Source organism: Chiloscyllium plagiosum, chromosome 33 (genome assembly GCF_004010195.1).
Source record: "Chiloscyllium plagiosum isolate BGI_BamShark_2017 chromosome 33, ASM401019v2, whole genome shotgun sequence".
Classification (NCBI taxonomy): Eukaryota; Metazoa; Chordata; class Chondrichthyes; order Orectolobiformes; family Hemiscylliidae; genus Chiloscyllium; species Chiloscyllium plagiosum.
This window is the reverse complement of record NC_057742.1, coordinates 14,741,163-14,763,920: the sequence shown is the minus strand read 5'-3', so window position 1 is coordinate 14,763,920 and position 22,758 is coordinate 14,741,163. Positions and strand designations below refer to the sequence as shown.

Sequence of the window (22,758 nt, the reverse complement as noted above, 5' to 3'; positions counted from 1 at the left end):
TGTTACTGGAAAAGGGCTAATGCCCGAAACGTCGATTCTCCTGTTCCCTAGATGCTGCCTGACCTGCTGCGCTTTTCCAGCAACACATTTCCATACTGGATCCAATTCCTGATGCAGCATTTCAAATTTCCATTGATACCAGAATGTCCCTACTTGTGAAGTGACCAAGTATGAGAAGCTTATCAAAGTTTTTCCATAACTTCAGGTAGATGATGGCCACTGGATTTCCTTCATCCACAATCTTAGTCATTTCCACAATGAAATCAATCATATTGTTAAGCCTGACCATTTTCTTGGAAGCCACTCATGAATTTCTAATGCACCTCTCCCGTCTCCCACTGATTTTAAAGGCAGCTCTTATAATGTCTTCCAGACAATGGCCGGCAAGCAGAGAATTCTCTGACTCTGATTTACCTTCTTTATTTTTGAAAATATGAGTGACACAAACTAGCTTCTCACATACAGGAAACTTGGTTACAAACTATAGGCGTGGACTCACAGAGCACTTGTCCCATGTCTGTATGGATACTGTTCTGAATTAGATAATAGATATTCCTCAACTGAATCCTCTACAGATTAATGCAAAAAGACATTTAGAAGCTCTGCTGTAAACTGAATCCGTTCTCTCCATGTACGGGATGCACTGCTAGAAGTCTGGTGAAGGCAGATTTGATTTGGATAGAAATAATGTCCAAAAGGGGTGGTGGAGAGAGCAGGAGATGGGCACTAGGTAATGATGCTATTTGAAGAGCCAGTGCAGGCACTTTGGATCAAAGGATTTCTTCCTGCACTATATCACCTATGCTTCTGTGATTGATTCATTCTGTGGGATCTTTTCGCACCCCTATATTAATGAACTTCTGACTGAGCTGTAACCGCCTCGCTGTAACCACCACAATTACACACCTCTTGCGTTTTCCACACATCTTTTGGCTAATCCTGTTACTGTTTTTATCTCCTTTCATTGCAAATGATATCATTCCACTGGTCTCCTGAATGTTAAATGCCATAGGTTGGTAGGATGCCTCCTGCTTCAATCAAATTTGTCAGTAAATAAACATGTGGAAGATCAAGTGTGCCTTCCCAGCCAGCCATTCTGTGGTACACCACAGTTGGCACATCAGTCATCATAAATGGTTTTTAGAAAACAATGTTCAAGTGGAGATGTTATTTAAAAATCTAGCTGGTTTGACTGAATAGCTTTTCCTGGCACAGATACCAAATATACAGAAAACTCTACTTTTTTGGAATGTTTTCACATTTTTGGCTTTTGCAAATATTCCTGTGAAGCCAACTACGCATATGGAAATGGCATTTATTATTCCCCAGTAGTAAGGGGCAAGCTGATTTATGCTGGTATGAGGGAGGCAAGGCAATTGTTTTCTTGACGCCTTCTGAAAGGAGACACACTTTGCCAAAACAAGAAATTGTTGACATTCTGTCTATATCAGCTTTAATCCCGCAAGTAAAAAAGTTATGTATAGGGCTGGTGCTGAGGGTTTACAGATCCTGGAAAAGGATTTTTTTTGAGGGGCCCTTACCATGTACATAACAGAAAACAAATCAGCTTCACAAATCTGTTGCAGACACAATGAAGCAATACAATAGCATTGTAATGTGACTCTTCATGTCCCTATGCCATCCAGGTAAAAAAAAATACAGAAAACAAACCAGTCCAGCTTTAAGTCTTTCCTGACCCTAACCCAATACTGGCAAGGAGTTGAGATACAGACTGCTATTCACTAGGTCCTTGGTATTCGCACTCACTCAAAACAGTCTATTCAAACCCACACTGGTTTGTCAGCACAAAATATAAAATGGGTAACTTTCACTACAGTCTGGTAAACACTGCAGAGAGTCTTTGAACTGGTAGCTATAAACACACCAGCTGGACCCTACATCTTTTTTATGATCTGTTTTTGAAAAGTGGAAATTTCTTAAGCAGTTCAGGTTTCTCATCTTAGTATGCCAATAGCCACTTTCAGGACCACCTATATTTTTCAGATCTGGATACTCCTGCCATTGAATAAGGCAATGGTTCTGAAAGAGTTAATGTTAAAGTTGCATTAATTTTATGTGGTCACACAGTTTTTGGGTGGAGAATCAAGCGTTCTTATGAATGGTCTCAATGGAGACAGATACGTCATCTTGGCTCTTGATGGTTGTAATTACACCTGACCAGTAATGGCTTTTTTTAAAAACCAATTTCTATCATGCAATAAATTGTACCCTGTTATGCAAAAGTAAAAGTTCCTCTTCTTGTTATAACTTGTGGTGGTTTATCCTCTATCACTGACAATTCAACTCAGGATAGGCAGGAAAACTGTAGTGCTCTTTTCACAAAGTGGTATTGTCTCTATTTCTGAGCCAGGAGTCCAGGTTCAAGTCTCACCTGCTCCAGAAGTGTGTAATAACATCTCTAATCAGGTTGATTAGAAAATATCTACCAGTGCACCCAATCAATAAGATCATGGCTGAGGAACTTGCAAGTTTCCCCTTTGTTATGCAAGTTTCCACTGGTCATCGATTTGCATTTTTGTTACAATGGCCCACCCAGGGCTGTTTAAACAAATTCTGTTGGCTTGAAAGAGTAGAAAGGAAAATTATAGTGCAATTTTCACACAATGTTAGTTTGGCTATCTCTGGGCCCAAAATCTGTAGATTGTTGTCCCATCTGCTCTGGAGGTGTGTCACAACATGTATTAACAAGGTGATTAAAAAAGTATCTAGAAAAATAAATTGGGGGGTAACGAAGCACCCGAAGTTGATACCCAGCACAACACTCAGCTCTGTCACTTTCCAAGCCACTCTCCTTCAAAATAGTTGGATCTGCAAAACAGATTTGTTATTTTGTGACTGCCAAAATGTTTTTTAAGTAGTCTGTGCAACACAACAATCTGCTTCCTATCATTTTCAGTCACGTCATCTTTGGAAGATGTTGATGTTCTTATCAAAATGATTGTCTGTACAGAAATAATGGGTATTCAAAAATACATGTACTTAGCACATCAATATATTTGCCTAACATATTATGTTTCAGGTGTAATCAGGCACTATTTAAATGATTAACAATGTGTACAATAGTTCTTATCAAAAAAATTATTTGAATGAGGTAAATCCACGCTGGCTCTGGTTTTATAGGCGACAGTTTGAAGGACAATGTAAGAGCAGTCGAGAATGCACTGCAGAATTTAAAACTTATTAATGAAATCAAAATCTAAACATTCAGCCCGATACTGTGCCCCTTTAATGTTTAAAAAGGGAGCAAAATTTTGATGTAAATGTGACACCAGTTGCCATGTTTGACAAGACAACAATGATCTTACATGATGTAAGGTCGTGGAAAAATGGCTCCTTTAAATGAGCTACTTCACTGTAAGTGCATCTCTTCTTCCGATAAGAGAAACAAAAGTGATCATTTTTATCACGTATATGAATTAAAAGAAAGATAGCCAGGAATACAATAACTAGAAAAGTTCACCAAAGCACCAAAATTCTATAAATGTCCAAAACATAAAAGTGCGTGCAAAATGCACTAAATTATATCAACAAATTGAATTTTTGTAGCTCTTTTGATGTGTTGCAATAAGCCAAGGTGCGTGACAACATTTGACACGGAGTCACACACAAAGGAAAATTAGGTAACTTCAATGTGGTAGATTACAAGGTCAAAATGAGGTAGATTAAAGAAGCAAAATGAGGTAGAGAGGATTAGTGAGAAAATTCCAGATTGCAGACCTTGATATCGGAAGGCACAGCCAATAGAAAAATGGTTAAAATTGGGAATTTTAAAAAAGTTCATTTGTGGGATGTGGGCATCGCTGAATGGGCCAGTCCTGATTGTCCAGCTGCAACTACAGAGAGTGCAGTTATGAGTTAACCACACTGCTGAGAGTCTGGAGTTACATGTAGCCAGACCAGGTAAGGATGGCAGATTTTATTCTCTAAAAGGGCATGAGAGAATCAACTGATTATAAAATGATTGCAATTAGGGTAGCTTTATTAGTTCTGGATTTTACGGAATACAAATTTCAAGGTTGGATTTGGACTAACGCCCCCAAAGCATTAGGTTGGGATTCTTGATTATTAACCCAATACACATTACCAGGAGGTCACGATATCCCCCCATGACCTCCCCAAGAGCAGAATTAGAGGACAACAGGCATTGCATGGGCTGTGTATCTGAAAGTGATTACAGAGTCAAGGAATCCCAAGGCCATGGAGGGATTTGAAAACAAGGGTGAGAAGTTTAAAATCATAGTCTAAATAGTGCCTCACATCCTGTTGTCCAAAAACCAGAATTGTTTGAAAATTGGACTCTTGTAAAAGGCTCCATTGGCATATTGTGGCTCCTGATACATAATCAGCCAGTGCATATTGATCCATCCAACTTGACTTGGCCCAGACTGACCCAAACAGTTGACCTGAAATCTGACAGTGCTTTGGTTCAGAGGTGCTCTACCTTGAGTATACATGACACTTTTGCATACAATCTCATGAAAGCATTCAAATGTGCAAGGACAGTTTTAATTGCATGTCACACATTTTAACTCCCTACGTGCAATTTTCCAATGATTTTTAAACCTAGCTCTGACTCAATAACCTGGCTCTCAACCAAACAGCCTTTTGGATAGAATTCTTCAATCCCAAAACCACCTCCCCCACTCCAAACATTTTTTATCCACAGATAAAGGTAGCCAACAGTTGCAGCTCCCCTGATCTGTTATGGAATATTTAATGATTTCTGTGAATGTAATACTTTTTTAAACTGATAAGTTTAAAAATTTATGGTACTGTGAGTTACATGTGTGATAAGAGAGGTGTAAAGTCACAACAGTATTAAATGGAGTAGATAGGAAAGGTTTCTGGTGACTGAAACCTCAATAACCAGGGGCTATGTTATACCGAAGAGTATGAGAAGACCATGAAGGTTAGACTGGTAGCACAGCAATTATTTAGCTGAAGCGGTGCCCTTTCAGAAGCTTACACATGGTTGTGTATGTGACCACTTCCTCAAATAGTGCCTCAACTGCCCGCTGACCTTGACGACTTTGATCAGTTTCATCTGTTCTTTCAGGCATTAATCAGTAGGCCTTGTTTGTGGAAAAAATGTGCAGGATACAGCAAGCTAACAAGCACGAGGACTAATCTCGTGAACTGTACTGAAACATTCCATAGATTTATGAAGGCATCTGAAGCATGTCTTCAGAATTCCAATGGTCTGTTCTATGGAAATATTGGCAGCACCATGGACCTTACTGTATCCATGCTCCATACAAGTCTGCTGCAGGTTAACTAAGTATTGCAAAAATAACTCATCCATTATATTTCATCTAAAAGTACAATGGACAGGGAAGAGATAAAAGGTCTGAAATTTTCTGTGATAAGGAATTATGCAAACATTGTACTGCCAAATAGCAAAGTCACAGCAGCAGCAAAGGTCAGAAAATTATAGCACTTTTTATGACGTGTGGTGACATGCAAATACTTCCAGGTGACTACAAATGGGCAGAATTGTCAAAGTACCGTGAGATGAATATAGTTAGGCTCATTTTTTTAAACTCTTAAATCAACAGCCATATGACACAATCAGGATGCTGACTTTCTAGTTACTTTTTTGTAGAGAAACAGGAAATAAACTTTACTGAATTATTGCTGATAGCATGAGGTGTGAGGGTTAGTGGGTGGGAAGGTAGAAATCAAGAAAAAGCGAGAGAAACAGACAGACCATGTGTGGTTTGAGGCACAGAGGGGGAAGGAGGCTAGTGTGGCTGGAAATTGCATGTGATTGTGTGTGTGTTGGTTGTCGGGAGGGAAAAAAAAAGAGCATAGTGAAGGGGAGAATGAGAGCACCTTCATTGTGAGAGGGGTGTGGGAGAAGAGAGAATGTGACAAGCGGGATGGGAATAACAGCAGAGGTGGAAAGGGAGAGGGAAAGGGAGACAAAAAGAGGGGGACAGACTTCTCCTCATTCTCAACAGCTGACAAACCGATAAAGTAATAATCAGACTTACCATCCTAAAGGGAGAATGAACTGTTTGCTTTCCACTGCCTTTATCCCCCAAAATTACGTTCGAAACCTAGTTTTTAAGACAGTATTTGTTGGTTCTTCTTTCTCTCCCTTGAATATTATGATAAAGTTGCTGCTTATTTTTCAGCTCTCCTTCCTATAGGTTTGCTGTCCAAGTTGCTCCAGCTCCTTCTGTCACATGATCCCTCTCTCTCTCAGCCTTGGACTTCTTCTCCAATCACAAATGAGTTCTGAACATAGGTCACTGGACCCAAAACGTTAACTCTGTTTTCTCTCCACTGATGCTACCTGACCTGCTGAGTTTCCCCAGAGATGTGTATTTCTGTTTTGGATATCCAGCACCTGCAGTTCTTTGTTTTTTTTGACAAATGTTTCTCTGTTTGGAAGAACGGGATGAGAGGATGATTGGACGATCGGATCTCTTTCCCGCGTTGACTAATCCTTCAATCATAATTCTATGATTAAATCTCACTCTCACCAATTATAGAGCTACGATTTCTTTAAACCCCAGTTGAAAGGTCAGAACAAATATTTAAAATGGTGGATTTCTGAAATGGAAAAGTCAAAAATCCATCTAATGATGGAAATTTCTCATTTCATAATTAGACCAAGGCTTTCCTTATTCATTTAATTTTCACTGTCCATCTCCAATTTCCCTTAGAAGATGGCTTTGTGATTTGCTGAGCTATTTCACATGATGGTCACCAGTCAGACCCACTGATGTGCATCTGGACTCATATCCAGGTCAGACCATAAAAGGACTGCAGACTTCCTTTCCTCAAAGACATTAGGGAACCAGTTGGATTTTTACAACAATCTAATAACTGCATGAACACTATTAGCAATATTAGGTCTGGATGCCTGAATCTGTGGCTCCAAAAACCTTTTTGGAGATAGGACCTAGAGTTTGATATCTGGCTGTTTTTCTTTAACTTTCTTTGACTTCTGCTGTTTTGTTTTGAGATTCTGGTTTTGTAACCAAGATGGTGCCAGACAATGGCAACTTTGTACACTTTTCACTGTACTGATGTATTCCTATACTTGAGTAAATGTGACAATAAAATCTAATTTTGAGTTTTGCATGCTTGAAATTTCATGAAATTCCACTTTGTTAATTGAAAAAAAACTATTAAGCCAGATTTCAGTCTGAGATCTTACCTGCCTAGTAATAATCTCAGCTAGGAAATCAATAGGTCCTAGAGATAAACCTGCTCATGGTCGTGTAGATATTGCTGAGAATCCAAGCTACAGGCCAATTGAGCCACAGAGCAGTAAAGTGGGTGAGGGATATGTCTGGTTTACTGCTATGTGCCAATAGGAGAAAAATACACAACTGTGCAATCACCACAAGCAATCACTGATAAACAACCAACAAAAGAGTTAACCTGTGTAGGTATTAAGTGGGATTTTGAACACAAGTTTAATCATGATGCTCCATTAATACTGTCAACTTTTCAAAAAGAATGAGATAAGTCAGTTTGATTTATTTAAGCAAGCCTATAAGTATTTTTTTCACTTTAAATAAGCCTTCAGTTCCATCAATAAATCTGTCTATGATCAGATTGACATAAAATGTGTATAAGAATTTGAATATGATTGCAATTTTATTAAGGAATTAAGTTAAGAGAATCAATATGTGATAACTTTTACTAAGATGTCAGACATGCAAAATCTTCTCATTCTTTTGTTGTCTGTAATCCTGCAATAGATCCCTACCACATAAGGAGGCAGCAATTTGGACAATTCTCTTTGTTTTGGCACCAGTTTCTGGTGTTTCCCTTCAGGTCATGATTTGGAGATGCCAGTACTGAACTGGGATGGACAAAGTTAAAAAAAAAAAATCACACAACACCAGGTTATAATCCAACAGGTTTATTTGGAGGCACTAGCCTTCGGAACGCCGCTGACAACCACCTGATGAAGGAGCAGTGTTCCAAAAGCTAGTGCCTCCAAATAAACCTGTTGGACTATAACTTGGTGTTGTGTGATTTTTACCTTGGAGGTCTGTATCTTTCTCAGTTTCACATTCTTATTTACCCTTCTCTTAGAAGATACAATGTTCTGTGCCTCAGCTGTTCCCAGTATAAAGCTCAAACAGCTCTCAAAACTTTTCTCCTTCTCTTCCCCATTGAGAATTCTGAATTGGGCACTCTCTTGTCCTTCAACTCTTCAACCAGAGGAAAAAGTCTGTCTACAAAATCCTCTAACAAATTGCTGTTTAGTCTTCCAAATTCTTTATCTCAGTAGTTCCTTATCATTTCACACACCTGTTCCCAAACTTTGTGAAGGAATGTGAAAGAGGTACAATTTTTCCGATTTATCAATGGTTCCTTGGTAAACTTTGCTTATTAATCTTCACACGACACTGCAGCATCTCAGGAGCTCACTGTTGCAAAAAGTGTGTTGCTGGCATAAATTCACCAAATGCAACACCAACAACTTACTGATGTTACACATACAAGGACCAGATTTTATTTTGAGAGATAAACCCGGAAGCAGGGCAACGCCAAGCTCAGAACAACAAAATCATCAGAAATAATCACGGGCAAAGTTCCTTGTCAATATCCAGGTGAGTTATTAATTACTTGGTCTAATTATGATTATTTTATTAATCATACCCAGACCGAATGATCATGTTAATCAAATGATCATTTCATCCAGTTAATGATCCCCAGTTATGTTTTCTGCGTTAGAACACACAGCGAGGGACATTAGGAAGAAAGACAGACTTGCATATATACAGTACATTTCATGGCCTCAAAATACTTGTAAATTGAATTTGAGAATATGTGACATACATTATAAGAAACTTAGAAGCCAATTTGTACATAGAATGCTCCTAGAAACTGCAAGGTGGTAATGGACAGATAATCTTATTCAGTGATATGAAGAGTCAAAATATTGGCCAGGACTCTGAGGGTAACTGCTCTCTTCTGCTGTTCACAATACTGCTACATGATCTTTTACATCCACTAGAGCAGGTCAGGCAGAGGCCTCGGTTTAATGTCTAATTTGATAGATAAAATCTTCAACAGTGCAGAGCTCCATAATTACTGCACTGCAGCCTAGATTTTTGAATGCAAACACTGGAGTACAATTTAACTCACAAACATTTGATTCAGAGGCAAGGGTCCTACCAACTGAGCTGCAGCTGAAACTTGAAAAGTTCAAACTGATATTTTCTATTATTATAATAGAAATGGAATGCTCATTTGAACTACAATAATTGCAGACAGATAATGACTACGCACAGTACTTTTATGTGAAACAGAGTTTGCATTGTTCCAGATGATGTTTGCTAGTGTTTTAAAATTCCAATAACAGGTTAAAGTTAGAAATAATGAAGAGGGTCTGGGGTGAGAATAGTTAGGATTCAGTCTTAATAACCATACTTTTCCCTAACTTGTTGCACAGTAAATTTAAACTGCTCTATTACTTGTAAATAAATCATACAAACGCACAAAATTGTCGTTAACAGCTAACAGGATTATTTCCCCCAATTCACTTTGTTATCTGCCTGTCCACTCTAATATAGACTCACTTAGCCATAAAGATTTAATCCTGCCAATTGGACAAAATATTAATATATTATCCATTATGTAATTTCTGCAGGGAAAAAAAGACGACATTTCCAAAGTACTTCACTGCTGTGAGATGCCTCAGGATGTCCTGAATTTGTTAGACTTGTTTTATATATCACTACTATCTTTTTTTCATTAACTATTAATATTTCCGGGGCTGAGGAAAGTAAAAAATGAATCTGTCACTGAATAAACTAAACAGATGCAAGATTTATTTAAAAAGATGTACCCTGCATGAGGGATATATGCAGACTCCTTCACAGTATGAAGCTCATAAATAACTATCAGATATCCAACACAGCACTGTGGAGTCAGTAAAACTCAATAGGGGACAACTGTTCTAAGAGAAATGACTAAGGCTTGGCATGAACTAAGTGTGCATTGAATAGAAGTTTTGCTTGGATCTGTTTATGGTTGTGTTGGATCTGCTCCAGGCTGAGATGTGTTCCACTGCTGCAAAACTGTACTTTGGGGCAAAGAAGAGACTCCAGAGTAGCCAATTCATCATTCAAGAACCAAAGGTTATTGAAGAAGTATCTATTGAACATTTACACATCTGGCATTTGTAAAGCTTAATGATTTCCTGTCTACAAGCACAGTCTAATGCGCATGGACCAGCAGTTCGAACACAACTCCTCTCATGAAAATAATCTTTTGTTATAAACAGCCTTGGAAATCACCATGGCAAAAGCTGTTTTTTTGTAATATCTGAATGCAATTTCAGTGATTAATTAAAATGACAGAATGTAATAAGAGACTCCTGTTTCTTTGTTCAGTTATATTAACATTCACGATGGGACTCAGTTGTTATTTCGAGGTCTGTCCCTCAACAACAATGTCACAATTAACAACTGGTGAAGTCGAATTCAAGAATCCTTTTTAATCTTGGAATAAAATACATTGTTAAGAGATTTTCCATAGCATTTAATAGCAAGTCTGAATCAAGTATTTATTGTTCTTCAAAAATGTTCTTAATTTCTTATCTGCTAGATTACTCAACTCCCCCAAAGTATACCTTGTATCTAGCCAGGATAATGAAAATAAAGAATCATAGAATCCATAGAATGTGGAAGTAGGCCATTCAGCACTTAATCCTCCAATGAGTATCCCACCCAGATCCACTGCCGCCCCCCCAATCCACCGCCCCCCGCATTTCCCATGGCTAATCCACCTACAACACACACTACAGCTAACTTAGCATGGCCAATCCACCTAACCTACACAACTGTGGACTGTGGGAGGAAACCGGAGCGCCCACAGGAAACCCACACAGAACATGGGGAGAATGTGCAAACTCCACACGGACAGTCATTCAAGGCAGGAAGTGAACCTGGGTTCCTGGTGCTATGAAGCAGCAGTGTTAACCACTGAGCCATCATGCCATCTCCTCAAACTTGTGCAAAAGTTGATCTTTAACCAATTACCAACAGGCCAAAATTGTTTTTCACCATCATAAGGAGCTCCGAACTAATGCATTTCTTAGCAACCTATCTTAGAATACCAATTTGCCTTCTGGGCACAAAATGCCTTCCAATGACTCCCTACTGTTGTCTATCCAGTTGCACAATGCACTATTCCATCTGATCTGCACTTTGTAACTTCAAACATTTATTTAAAATGTACACCAGGGAAAATCATTGAATGCTTTGGAGCACTATTCCTCTAATGTCTGAAAGTTGTCTGTGAACCTAAACAAATGGTATGGTCGCCACTTCTTTACTATTTGTAGCAAATCTTCACTTTGTTAAAAATTTAACAATAAAAGAACAAATACATACAATTAGATATTAGCAAAATGAAAGATGTTCCTTGGAGTTAGGGCACATTTTTAGGTCAGAATTCCAGAGCGATATCCCAAATCTAATCTGCAGAATACTTAAGTGTTTTTGGCACTGGTATGCGCTGCACAAGGGATTCAGAAAAAACTCATCAGAGTGGAAATCCCTCAACTCTAACAAAAGAGAAGAAAAAAAACACAATGGAGTTATTGCTTAGCCTCAACTCTACCTTTACTTTTCATTTCCATGAATGTCTTACATGGTATTATTTAAAGTATGAATTCTTTACAATATAAACAATTCAAAAATAGCAAACATTATTCAAGAAAAATATCAAATGTTCTAACAGGCAAATGCTAAATTCATAATAGAAATGTCTTTATCTTACTATTAGTATCTTTCCTATGCAGACAGACTTTATAAGTGGTTATAAATATTGTTGTTCTTAGTTAATAACTCAGCAGTCTGACTACTGAGAGGTATTTGGCTCAGTTTGTGGGGTAAACATAAATTTAGTTTAATGTCATTTTGATGGTTTTTTGTTCAACTTAAAATTGCTGGAGATACTCCAAAATGTTACTACATCCAGGAAAGTTACAGAAAAGGAATTGGGAGATGAATTAACTGCTCCTTATGTCCTCACAAGGACCTCAATATACAAAATAAGGATTATGTTGACGGCAAGCTGGATTGTCATCAGCAGGTGTCATTACAGATAGTAAAATCTTTGTTTTAGACTCTCAGAGGATAATTTTAAAGATAACTAACCAGACAGAACCCATGAGATTATGTGAAACATGGGTTTCACTGGAAACTAAAATCATACAAGGTGCGAAAGGAGCATTGCAGCTAATTGTGTTGAATTTCTGCTTAATTGTTTATGTTAGAACGACCCCAATGCAATTCATTTCACAGTTTCAATTTTTGATTATCAACTTTACCAGCACATTCTTATGATTGGAGATGCCAAGTCTGGGAATGAAATTCCTTTCTTCCCATGTTTCCATCAAATCCTTGGTTACACACAGCACAATTAGATCCAGAGTACTCATGCTGCTCCAGATTGACATTTGATTTCATATCGAAAGGATGTCTTGCATATCAAAAATGGAAGTTAACATTTAGGGTCTAGTGACCCTTTCTCAGAACCCTTTGGCTCACTGGAGCCAAAACATTAACTTGGATTTCTCCTCACAGATGCTCCCAGACCTGCTGAGCTTTTCCAGCAACTTCTATTTTTGTTCCTGATTTACAGCATCTGCAGTTCTTTCGGTTTTTATCCTTTTGATATTTGGCTTTGTAAGGATGCTGCAGCACCCTTGCAATGATGTCACGGAGTTTCTTTCTGCTGAGCATTAATACTACAGTGCAAATGGAGTTAAGAGAGAAAGAAACAAAGGCGTCAAGAGCTAGCAAAAAGCCGGAGGTCTAGCCAGGCACACATTACAAACACATGCTGAGAAGCTTGTGGAGTCGAGCAATCATCGGGCAGCAGAGTTCATGTATTAGACTTTCAATAATGTAACAGAAAGACTAGAGCCTGGTTGGTCTCTGAATACTGTGCATTGTGGCATTTTGTCTTCATATATAAATGCAATGTCATAAAGAAGCCCAAGTCTAAAGATAGTTCTTGACATTGATTGAGCAGAAATCAGTCTGTTTTGAACCCAATCCCCTGGATTTGTAAAACTGCAGAACAAAAGAATTCGGTTGCAGATTAGTGCCATTAATGACCACTTTCATGTTATGTAATGCCCAGGAGGAGCTGACATTTAATTATAATTGTACAACTGGCAGAGCAAGAAAATTTTTGCCATGCAACCATGGATTATATTCAAAGAGTAGATACACCAATGCAAAGATATTTCACTACTCCATACCAGTCCCATTTCACTGCTGTTTGCATTTAGAGACTCAGATATACAGCATGGAAACAAACCCTTCAGTCCAACCCATCCATGCCGACCAGATATCCCAACACAATCTAGTCCCACCTGCCAGCATCCGGCCTATATCACTCCAATTCATATATCCATCCAAATGCCTCTTAAATGTTGCAATTGTACCAGCCTCCACCACATCCTCTGGCAGCTCACTCCGTACACGTACCACCCTCTGCGTGAAAAAGTTGCCCCGTAGGTCTCTTTTATATCTTTCCCCTCTCACCCTAAACCTATGCCCTCTAGTTCTGGACTCCCTCATCCCAGGGAAAAGACTTTGTCTATTTATCCTATCCATGCCCCTCATAATTTTGTAAACCTCTGTAAGATCACCCCTCAGCCTCAGACACTCCAAGGAAAACAGCCCCAGCCTGTTCAGCCTCTCCATATAGCTCAATTCCTTCAATTCTGGCAACATCCTTGTAAATCTTTTCTGAACCCTTTCAAGTTTCACAACATCTTTCCGATAGGAAGGAGACCAGAATTGCATGCAATATTCCAACAGTGGCCTAACCAATGTCCTGTACAGCCGCAACATGACATCCCAACTCCTGTACTCAATACTCTGACCAATAAAGGAAAGAATACCAAACGTCTTCTTCACTATCCTATCTACCTGTGACTCCACTTTCAAGGAGCTATGAACCTGCACTCCAATGTCTCTTTGTTCAGCAACACTCCCTAGGACCTTACCATTAAGTCTTTAAGTCCTGCTAAGACTTGCTTTCCCAAAATGCAGCACTTCGCATTTATCTGAATTAAACTCCATCTGCCACTTCTCTGCCTATTGGCCCATCTGGTCCAGATCCTGTTGTAATCTGAGGTAACCCTCTTCGCTGTCCACTACACCTCCGATTTTGGTGTCATCTGCAAACTTACTAACTGTACCTCTTATGCTCCCATCCAAATCATTTATGTAAATGACAAAAAGTAAAGGGCCCAGCACCGATCCTTGTGGCACTCCACTGGTCACAGGCCTCCAGCCTGAAAAACAACCCTCCACTACCACCACCACTTCTACCTTTGAGCCCGTTCTATATCCAAATGGCTAGTTCTCCCTGTATTCTATGAGATCTAACCTTGCTAATCAGTCTCCCATGGGGAACCTTGTTGAACGCGTTACTGAAGTCCATATAGATCACATCTACTGCTCTGCCCTCATTGATCTACTTTGTTACTTCAATAGCTAATTATCATTTTCATGTAAATCGTGAAATACAGAAGTGATCCTGCATGTATGTAGCACTAAAGTACTTGGTGTTTGCAAAACGTGAGAAAGCAGATTTTTCTTCTGGTCAAATTGTGGACATTCAATCCATTTGACCCAGTACTGTGCCTCATAAACTCTTAAATCACAGCCATTGGAAACATGAACAAATTACTGAGCCATTGTGAAGATCTTTCACAGAAGCAAAAAAAAAAAGGAAAATATTGCATTCTGCATCATGTTCTAGAATAAAGCATAGATAGTTTGATCAACATTCCAGAGGATGCACTAGCTTATTGAAATGCTACTGGGAGAATGTCACATACTAATCTTCCTGCATGCAGAGATATGAGAGTGTGAAGACAGATGAAAGGGTACTGATTGAAGAGAGACTGCACTGGGTCTGTTGATAGCTCAGCTAATGTACGTACAATGTCAGAAAGATTCTGGGTTTGAGCTCACAAATCTTTGTTGAATTTACTTGCAGTAAATGTACCTTTACAATTAGGATTAGTAGGCATATGCTAAAAAATCTCTGCTGTTGAATGATACACAAGCAAACCTGCATAAATGAGCATACGAGAACATTACGGGAGGACAGTATTGGGTTTGCTTATGGTGCCCTCAACAAAAGTAATGTGCTGAAAGTCACTGTTGTGGTTATAAATGAACAATGGCTACTTTAGCTTGCTAGTGTAGAGCACTTGGCAATTGTGGAACCATATCCCAGCAAAAGCAACAGTTTTCAGGAGTGGAGACAGGAGACAGATTGATTAGGATTATCTTTAAATAAAGTACAATGCTCCATCTCATAAATGTTCTTTACCTTCTGAAAACAGCCAGTTACCTTTTAACTCTTTGAAATGGTTTCCCTCTTCATCGAGTTGCCACTTTTATTTATCTCTATTGTATTTAGATCTCATAAAACAACTTTAATGCTTCGTTAACCAGCCAGTCCATATGCAAAATGCGTCCCGTTGTTTCTATAACACATGTAAATACTGTCTCCATGCATTATTGAGCAGTGCAGACATGAATGGTTTTCCAATTTTCTGTATCCTGTACTCTCTCAAAACTCCAATATTACTTAAAGTGAGGCATTGTCAAAGCTTTATTTTTGCATAGAATGGTCAAGTCAAGGTTAAACAAAAATCAACATTGGCTGTGGAGGCTAGATTCTAAAGCCAGTCTTGACTCATGCTCGCACCCAATATCATATCAGCAGTGAATCGATCACATCATCCGACGAGACATGGGAAATTAACCAGGGAGAAGAGTTCTTATGTTGTTTTAGCATCCCTCTTGGCAGAGCGAAGAGATATTCGTAGGCTCATGTTTCCCACTATCCAACAAAGCAAGTACAAGATTCAAAAAAAGGCACTAACTTTCTTTTCTGCTGAATTAAACAAAAACATGGGGAATGTTTTCCCCACAGCAATGTCTCAATCAGAATGACCTGCCAAACAAACAAACAATCAGCAGCCTATTTCTGATGCAGTATACGTTGTTATTCTCTTTTAAATTTGCCATTCTGGAGTCCATTCTGATAAGCACATGAAGAAAAGCACATCAACAACATCTCTTTCCTGAAAAAAAAAGTCTCAAATTTCAATAAGTGATGATTTGGCTACTGTAAAAATATCACTCCTCATACTTCCATTCTACAAGTAAAAATCATATTTCAACTCTGGCACTGATATGAAGTGGAACAAACTGATCCTATTCTTGGCAGTATAATAAGGGTACCAAGTCCCAATCTAACACACCACAAATTAAAACCAAGAAATAGTGAACCTCCACCTTCCCACCCTGCTGCAAGGATATCTTCTGACTTTTTTTTTGTTCATACTAGGAGCTATATAACTCATTCCAGAACAAGACTGTGCCCACTTGAGATTTCTTACAAGTCTTGAAACTTTGAATAAAATATTAAACATTTGGTGTTAGAGAGAAGTGAGCTCTGCTAATCCATAGAATCTTAAATGCATTGGAGTCAGTTGTCACTGGTCAGACTCAGGTAATTGTGTATCTTAGTAAAGGGCTGCAAACGGAAGTGGAAAGTACTAGTCTCAGTCTAACACTATTGCAGCCTTAAATTGTTCTTATTTTTCCATCTTTAGTTCTGATCCTAGCATTTATTCACTTGCCAAAGCTCATGGAAAATTAAAACTTTGTAGTTAACGTGATTGATATAAATTTGGGCAAGAATCTAAACATTTGGAATTCACTGCAAAAACACAGTTAATGATAGATTATTGTTCAGAAATGAAATCTGAATTTTTCAATTAAAGTTACAATACAAGGTCAAAGTTTAAATCACATTTCCATTTAAAACAATGAATCCTGCGACATCTGCTAGGCATTATATTGGCAGAGTTGTTACACCTTATCAACTGCAGCTTTCAGGGCAGGAGTAGTAAGGAGAGAAGTTGGAGGGAGATGCAAATAATTAAAACTAAAGCAGTAATTTTACTGTTTCTCTGAAATATTTATAATTATTCTCTGCTTTATTGTATACATAGGGTAAGAACATTACTTTTATTGTCTGCATTTTGATCGTTCCCTGTACTTAACAGCCTTCACATCATCCATTGCTTTGGATTTTACATCAGCCACTTGTTTCATAGATTTAATAATTATTCATGGGGGGTCAGCATTTACTTTATGTGCATTAGCAAAATGGATGCAGAGGTAACATAAGGGTGTTGCAGAATATTGGAGTTGGTACCAAAAGAAAGTCAGGATTCAAGAATAATGGAAAGATGCAATCTCTTAGATGGAGTGCTTGGAAAAGGGCAGGAGAACGTGAACAGATTTTGGGAAAGAATGAGAGCATAGGCAGTGGTGCTGGTTCACACATTTCCCCCATACCTCAGCTGTAGATAGGTAAATGCTCCAAAATTTTACTTTCCAAACTTTAGAATGCTTTACTGTGTAGTAACTTTGCAAAGAAGGCACTTTTGTAGGTCAGATATACTAAGTGAATTATTTACATGTGATTTCACAACCTAATTAGCTACCACGGTGATTAAGGTTTTACAAGGAGACCTTAGTACTCATGTAGAAATGTACTAACCTCCTTAGAGCTTTGAACCCTGGATTGAAACTTTGTAACATTAAGGTATTTGTTCAGTTTACCTCAATCTGGCAAGAAACCAACACGTTTCAATAGCCAATGGCTTGCTAAATTACATAGATGGAAAAGCATGCGAGAGAGAACAGGAAGCATGATGCAGGCTTTGCAAAACAAACCGGGGATATAATCACATCTAAATAATTGATTGTATTACTCCTTCAAGTGAAAAATTGCACGATGTTAGGCAAGGACAGTACAAAACAAAACAAAACACAAAGTTGCATACTTTGTCAATCAGCTGACAAGCTACTTGACTCACAACTTCAGTAACATTAACATTATCATTTGGCCTGTAATGAAAAGGACCACTATTTAATGCAGGCTGATTAGCATATTTAAGGTATAAAATTTAACTTATGTCTTCCAGAAAAGAAATAAAAAGATGAACTAACTGAAATGATTTTAGTTAAGTAACAGTTGCTTTCAGAAATATAACTTAAATGGTTGAACCCGACTAGCTAACAAAACTTCAACATTTTTCCAGATATGAGATTCTCTATTCATAGAATATACTGAATGAATGCCTACATTGTATATTATTTTTTATTTCCAAAGTGAGGTTGTTGACATAACAGTGAGTTACGTGCAATGTTTTCACAGGGGAAATAACCCATACAAGATCTCCCAACTAGTAACTTAAAACACGAGATATATGTTTTGCCTTTCAAATAAATGTTTTAATTCACATTGCAAAGCTGTAGTGAACTATCAAGCAGCATTATGTTCTGCTGTATTGAAGTATATAAATATATATTTCCAGTTTTACCATGATTAAGACCTGATCAGAGATTTAAAGTGAAATGCCGATGAACAGAGTTACATTTTATTGCATTAAGTACAAATCAAGCAAACAAAAAGCCTTTACTTTAGGTCAAATTATTTCTTCAGGGCAGTGAGAAAGAATCTGAACTAATCAGAGGGCATCATGATAGCTCAATGGTTAGCACTGCTGCCTCACAGTGCCACGGACCTGGGTTCAATTCCATCCTCAGGCAACTGTCTGTGTGGAATTTGTGTATTCTACCCCATGTCTACTTGGGTTTCATCTGGGTACTCTGGTTTCTTCCCACAGTCCAATGATTTGCTGGTTAGGTGGATTAGCCATTGGAAATGCAGGGTTAGGAGTCTGGAATGGATGCCCTTCAGAGAGTCAGAATGGCTTGCTTCCACAGCATGGAGATTCTATCATCCGAAGATTAAGCCTGCTTCACTATTTTCCCAGCCATGGCCGCTCTATCTTTTCAATCTCAATTCCTTGTATGTTTAGGTTCACCATTTAAGTTGAATGAATGTGCAGAAAACCATATAATTTAACTGAAATCAGCTAAGTTAACTTTGCTTTTTGTCTCTTTTTCAAAATGGAAAGGGACCAGTATCATTTTATTTGGAATAATTTTAAAAATAACCCCAAGACTCTTATTTCCCGAGTTGAGTATCTGTCTTCTTTTTGAACACTTTGACTTTATATTGAAGGTCATTTAGGACAGTGTACTCTACATTCTTGTAGCCTTTTGAACTAGTGTGAAAAAAAAGTGAGCTTGGCTTAACAAATGCATGCAATAAATTGAATATTGCAGTGGTTTTTTAGTTTACATTTGGTGTTTTCCACATGTATTAAATGATCTGTTAAAAATAAAACAATAATTAGTTTCATTTGTCTTAATTTAGTATTAATTATGTTTGACATTGGTTAACAAATTAATTTTCACCTTCAGCCAAACAAGGTACACTCCCTAGGAATGAATTTGGTATTAAAATCATTTTACTAACCAATCAAGTTAATTGAAAAGCAATATATTGCAAATGTTGGATGTCTGGAGTAAAAACAAAATGCAGGAAATATTCAGCAGGTAGATAATACCTGCAAAGAGAGAAACAAAGTTAATACATGACCCAAAAACTATTACACATTTCTAATTTTTCCAAGTTCAGGAGCAAGGTCAATGACCTGAAACACTAACTATTTCTATTCATGTTAATATCGTCTGACTTGTTCAACATATTATAGCTTTTAAGTAGCAAACGACAAGTCTGAGATAACATAGTTACTTGGCTGTTCTTCTGTGTCTGTGTGAGCTGTTAAACGTGAAGAGTGGAAAACAGCCCTGGAAGAATAATTGAACAGAAGAGGACAGATACAAGCAGATCACCACAAGACTAAAAGCTTAGCCCAATAGTGGGACTTTGGCAAGCCAGATTTTTCTCCTGTTCACTCTTTCTTAACCAGCAAATTGTCTACCTATGATAACTAACAACTGTATACCCTGACCATCAAGTGTGTAATATTCCAGAATACACAGATATGCTAGCAGACTCACTGTACAATATATATCCCTCCAAATGACAAATAAGTTTAATTTACAATAATTGCAACATGTAAGCCAGTGCAAACCTCAGACTAAGACAATCTTGACTTTACACTCACTGATTCACTCTAAAAATTACATTTATCATGCATTTTTAGAGATACTGTACAAATTCCCTCGGTTTTACAGGATCGAACCTTCAGTGATATATCAATGTAAGTTTAGAAATGCTGGTGCGAGATGGGGAGGAGACCCCTTGAAAGTCCAAGCACCTTTAAATCCCTTCAGCAGCTAACGTTAGTGTGTTGCATGTGTGAAAATGACTGATGTCTCTAAATAGTGGCAAGTTAAATGCTGAGGAAAAAGCAACATTACAGCAACTGATATCACAGTGTTTTTGACAGAAACTCACCCAGTAATAATTGCATTCCTGATTTCATGAATACTTTTAAAAACTGCTCTAGGAGAAAGTCTGCCCTTGGCTGAGATGCCAGAGCAGAACATAAAAATAAACTGCTCCAACCATTCTCAGAGAAAATTAACATTAAGCATCCTCCTGCAAGACAGTTGGCCATGAGGTATTAGCTCTGGATCAGTTGTAGAACATTTCCTTGGAATCAGGTTTGTGGGTTCAAGTCTAATATAATGGGAATTTAGCACAAACTGATTGATGCTCCAGTACAATACGGAAGGTGTAACATTGAGAGTACAAAAGCAGAAACTGCTGGAAAAGCTCAGCACATCTGGCAGCATCTTTGGAGATTTAACATTTTAGGTCCAGCGACACTTCTGCAGAACTCCAAGGAAGGGCACTGGACTCGGAACGTTAACTCAGATTTCTCTTCGCAGATGCAGCCAGACCTGCTAAGACTTTCCAATAGTTCCAGTTTTGTTTCTGATTTACAGCATCCGCAATTATTTCTGTTTTTAATTCAATACGGAGAGCACTCTGACTGAACGAGGCTAACATTTTGAGTCAGACTCCTTCACTTCAAAAGATGGAGCTCCAAAGAAAAGTAATGTTGGACTGGAAATGTTAACTCAGTTTCTCTCTCCACAGACACTGCCAGGCCTGCTGAGTCTCTCCAGCACTTTGCTTTTATTCCAGATCTTTTTATCTTTGAATGAGACTCGAAATCTCTCCAGTGAGTAGAAAGATCCCATGAAAACCTGGCCAATATTTATCCTTCAAATCAAATTGATCAAAAGAAAAGAATCATTGCTGATCTGGGAGCTTGCTCTGAGCAAATTGGCTGTAGCTTCCTTACATTGTCATGGTGACTATGCTTTAAAAAAGCACTTTAGAAGTTGTGGAAGTTTCTTGAAGCTTTCCTGAGTGACACAGTGTCCCTGGGCATATGGAGCTAATAGCAGGGGATGGGGATGTGACAGACCCTGCCTCTTTTTACCTGTAGCTCACACCAGGCGACCTCCACCGTGATCTCGGTATCCAACCCCTTGTAGACCGTCTTAAAGGAGCCTCTTCCCAACTCGATGTTGAACTTGAGGAACCTGCCGTCGGGAGAGGTGTCCACCGCTTTCATCTCCACCTCGTTCTCCTCCGGTTCCATCTTACTCTCCTCGGGCAGCTCGGAAACCGAGTCCTTGTGGGGAAAGCGAGGGCTGCCATCCTCGGTGTCCGAGCTGTTCGCTGCCGCCGCCTGGGCAGGCGGCGCGCCGGCAGTGGGTCCGCCCGCCGTCAGCGCACCGTTGTCCGCGGGCGGCGGCGGCGGAGTGTCGCTGCCCGGGGCTGGCGCCGGGGCTCGGGGAGGGCGGCGGACCAGGAGACCGTCAGCTCCCAGCTCGATGTCGACGGAGCTTTTCCTCTGGTACCGGCCCGGGAGCCTCCTGCTGTCTCGGGCGGCGAGTCTCCGCCGCCGGCTCTGCGCCTTACTGAGGAGGGAGGAACGGTCCAAATCCAGATCCAGGTCCAAATCCAGAGCCGAGCTGATGAGCCCGAACCCAGCCAGGTCCACCTCCGCCTGAGACATTGTCCTGGACATGGAGCCTTGCTTGAGTCACCTCCAACAAACTTCAGCAACTTGGCCCCAACAGCAAGGGAAAGACTGGTCAACACGCCCCCCAGAAAAATCACAACATTCAACCAGATACATCATTGTGCTGCATATTGTTCCTCAGAAAACAAACTCTCTCCTCACAGGTTCTTATCTTCCTTTCTCTGGCAGTCGCTGACTGACAGCAGAAAATAAACTGGAGGGGGAATAACAGGGGCTTTGGGTTGTAAAAGGCTGCAGGGAAAGTACTGGAGTCCGCAGTAACTCCAGTTGCGCTGACGCCTGATATTGCTCCGTGCGCTAATAACGCCTCCCCTACACCGCCCATTGGCTCAGGGGAGACAGTCCCTGTCGGTAACTTTGGATGGGGGCGTGTTGATACCGGGGGATGGGGTGGAATTATTTGTTTACTCAGTTCCCAAATCTCGCGCGGGGGAAATGCAAGGTAATTTTACTTTCTGTCTTTAATCAGCCTTTTAAATTCCTGCTGTTTTTTTTTTACACACGTGCTGAAGGATCAGCACACCCCAGTGCTGAGGAAGCGAAAAGCGTCCTTCCCCGAGAACGCCCAGCGGCAAAACATTTAAAAAACAGAAGGAGGCACTCGGCCAAAAAGAAGCACTATCTGAACAGAGCAGGATGTGAGTGGACGAAGTTCTCCCTTATCGGGCACAACACTCACTCGGCTCCTGTCACGTCCTGCAGCCAGCCATCCCTCCCTACCATGGGACGCGGAGCTGCTATCGAGTAGAAGCACACGTCCC

At 39.4% G+C, this 22,758-nt stretch overlaps 1 protein-coding gene across 2 annotated transcripts in view; it reads right to left on the bottom strand.

The window, feature by feature from the left end:
* Window positions 1–22,490, bottom strand: part of wnk4a (WNK lysine deficient protein kinase 4a) — a 74,256-nt gene extending 51,766 nt beyond the window's left edge. For both annotated transcript variants that reach the window (XM_043674988.1, XM_043674989.1), the window contains exon 1: window positions 21,389–22,490. In XM_043674988.1, coding sequence (XP_043530923.1) covers window positions 21,389–21,982 — 594 coding nt within the window. In that variant the 5' untranslated portion in view covers window positions 21,983–22,490. The remainder of the gene's footprint in view (window positions 1–21,388) is intronic.
* Window positions 22,491–22,758: the final 268 nt, after the last annotated feature.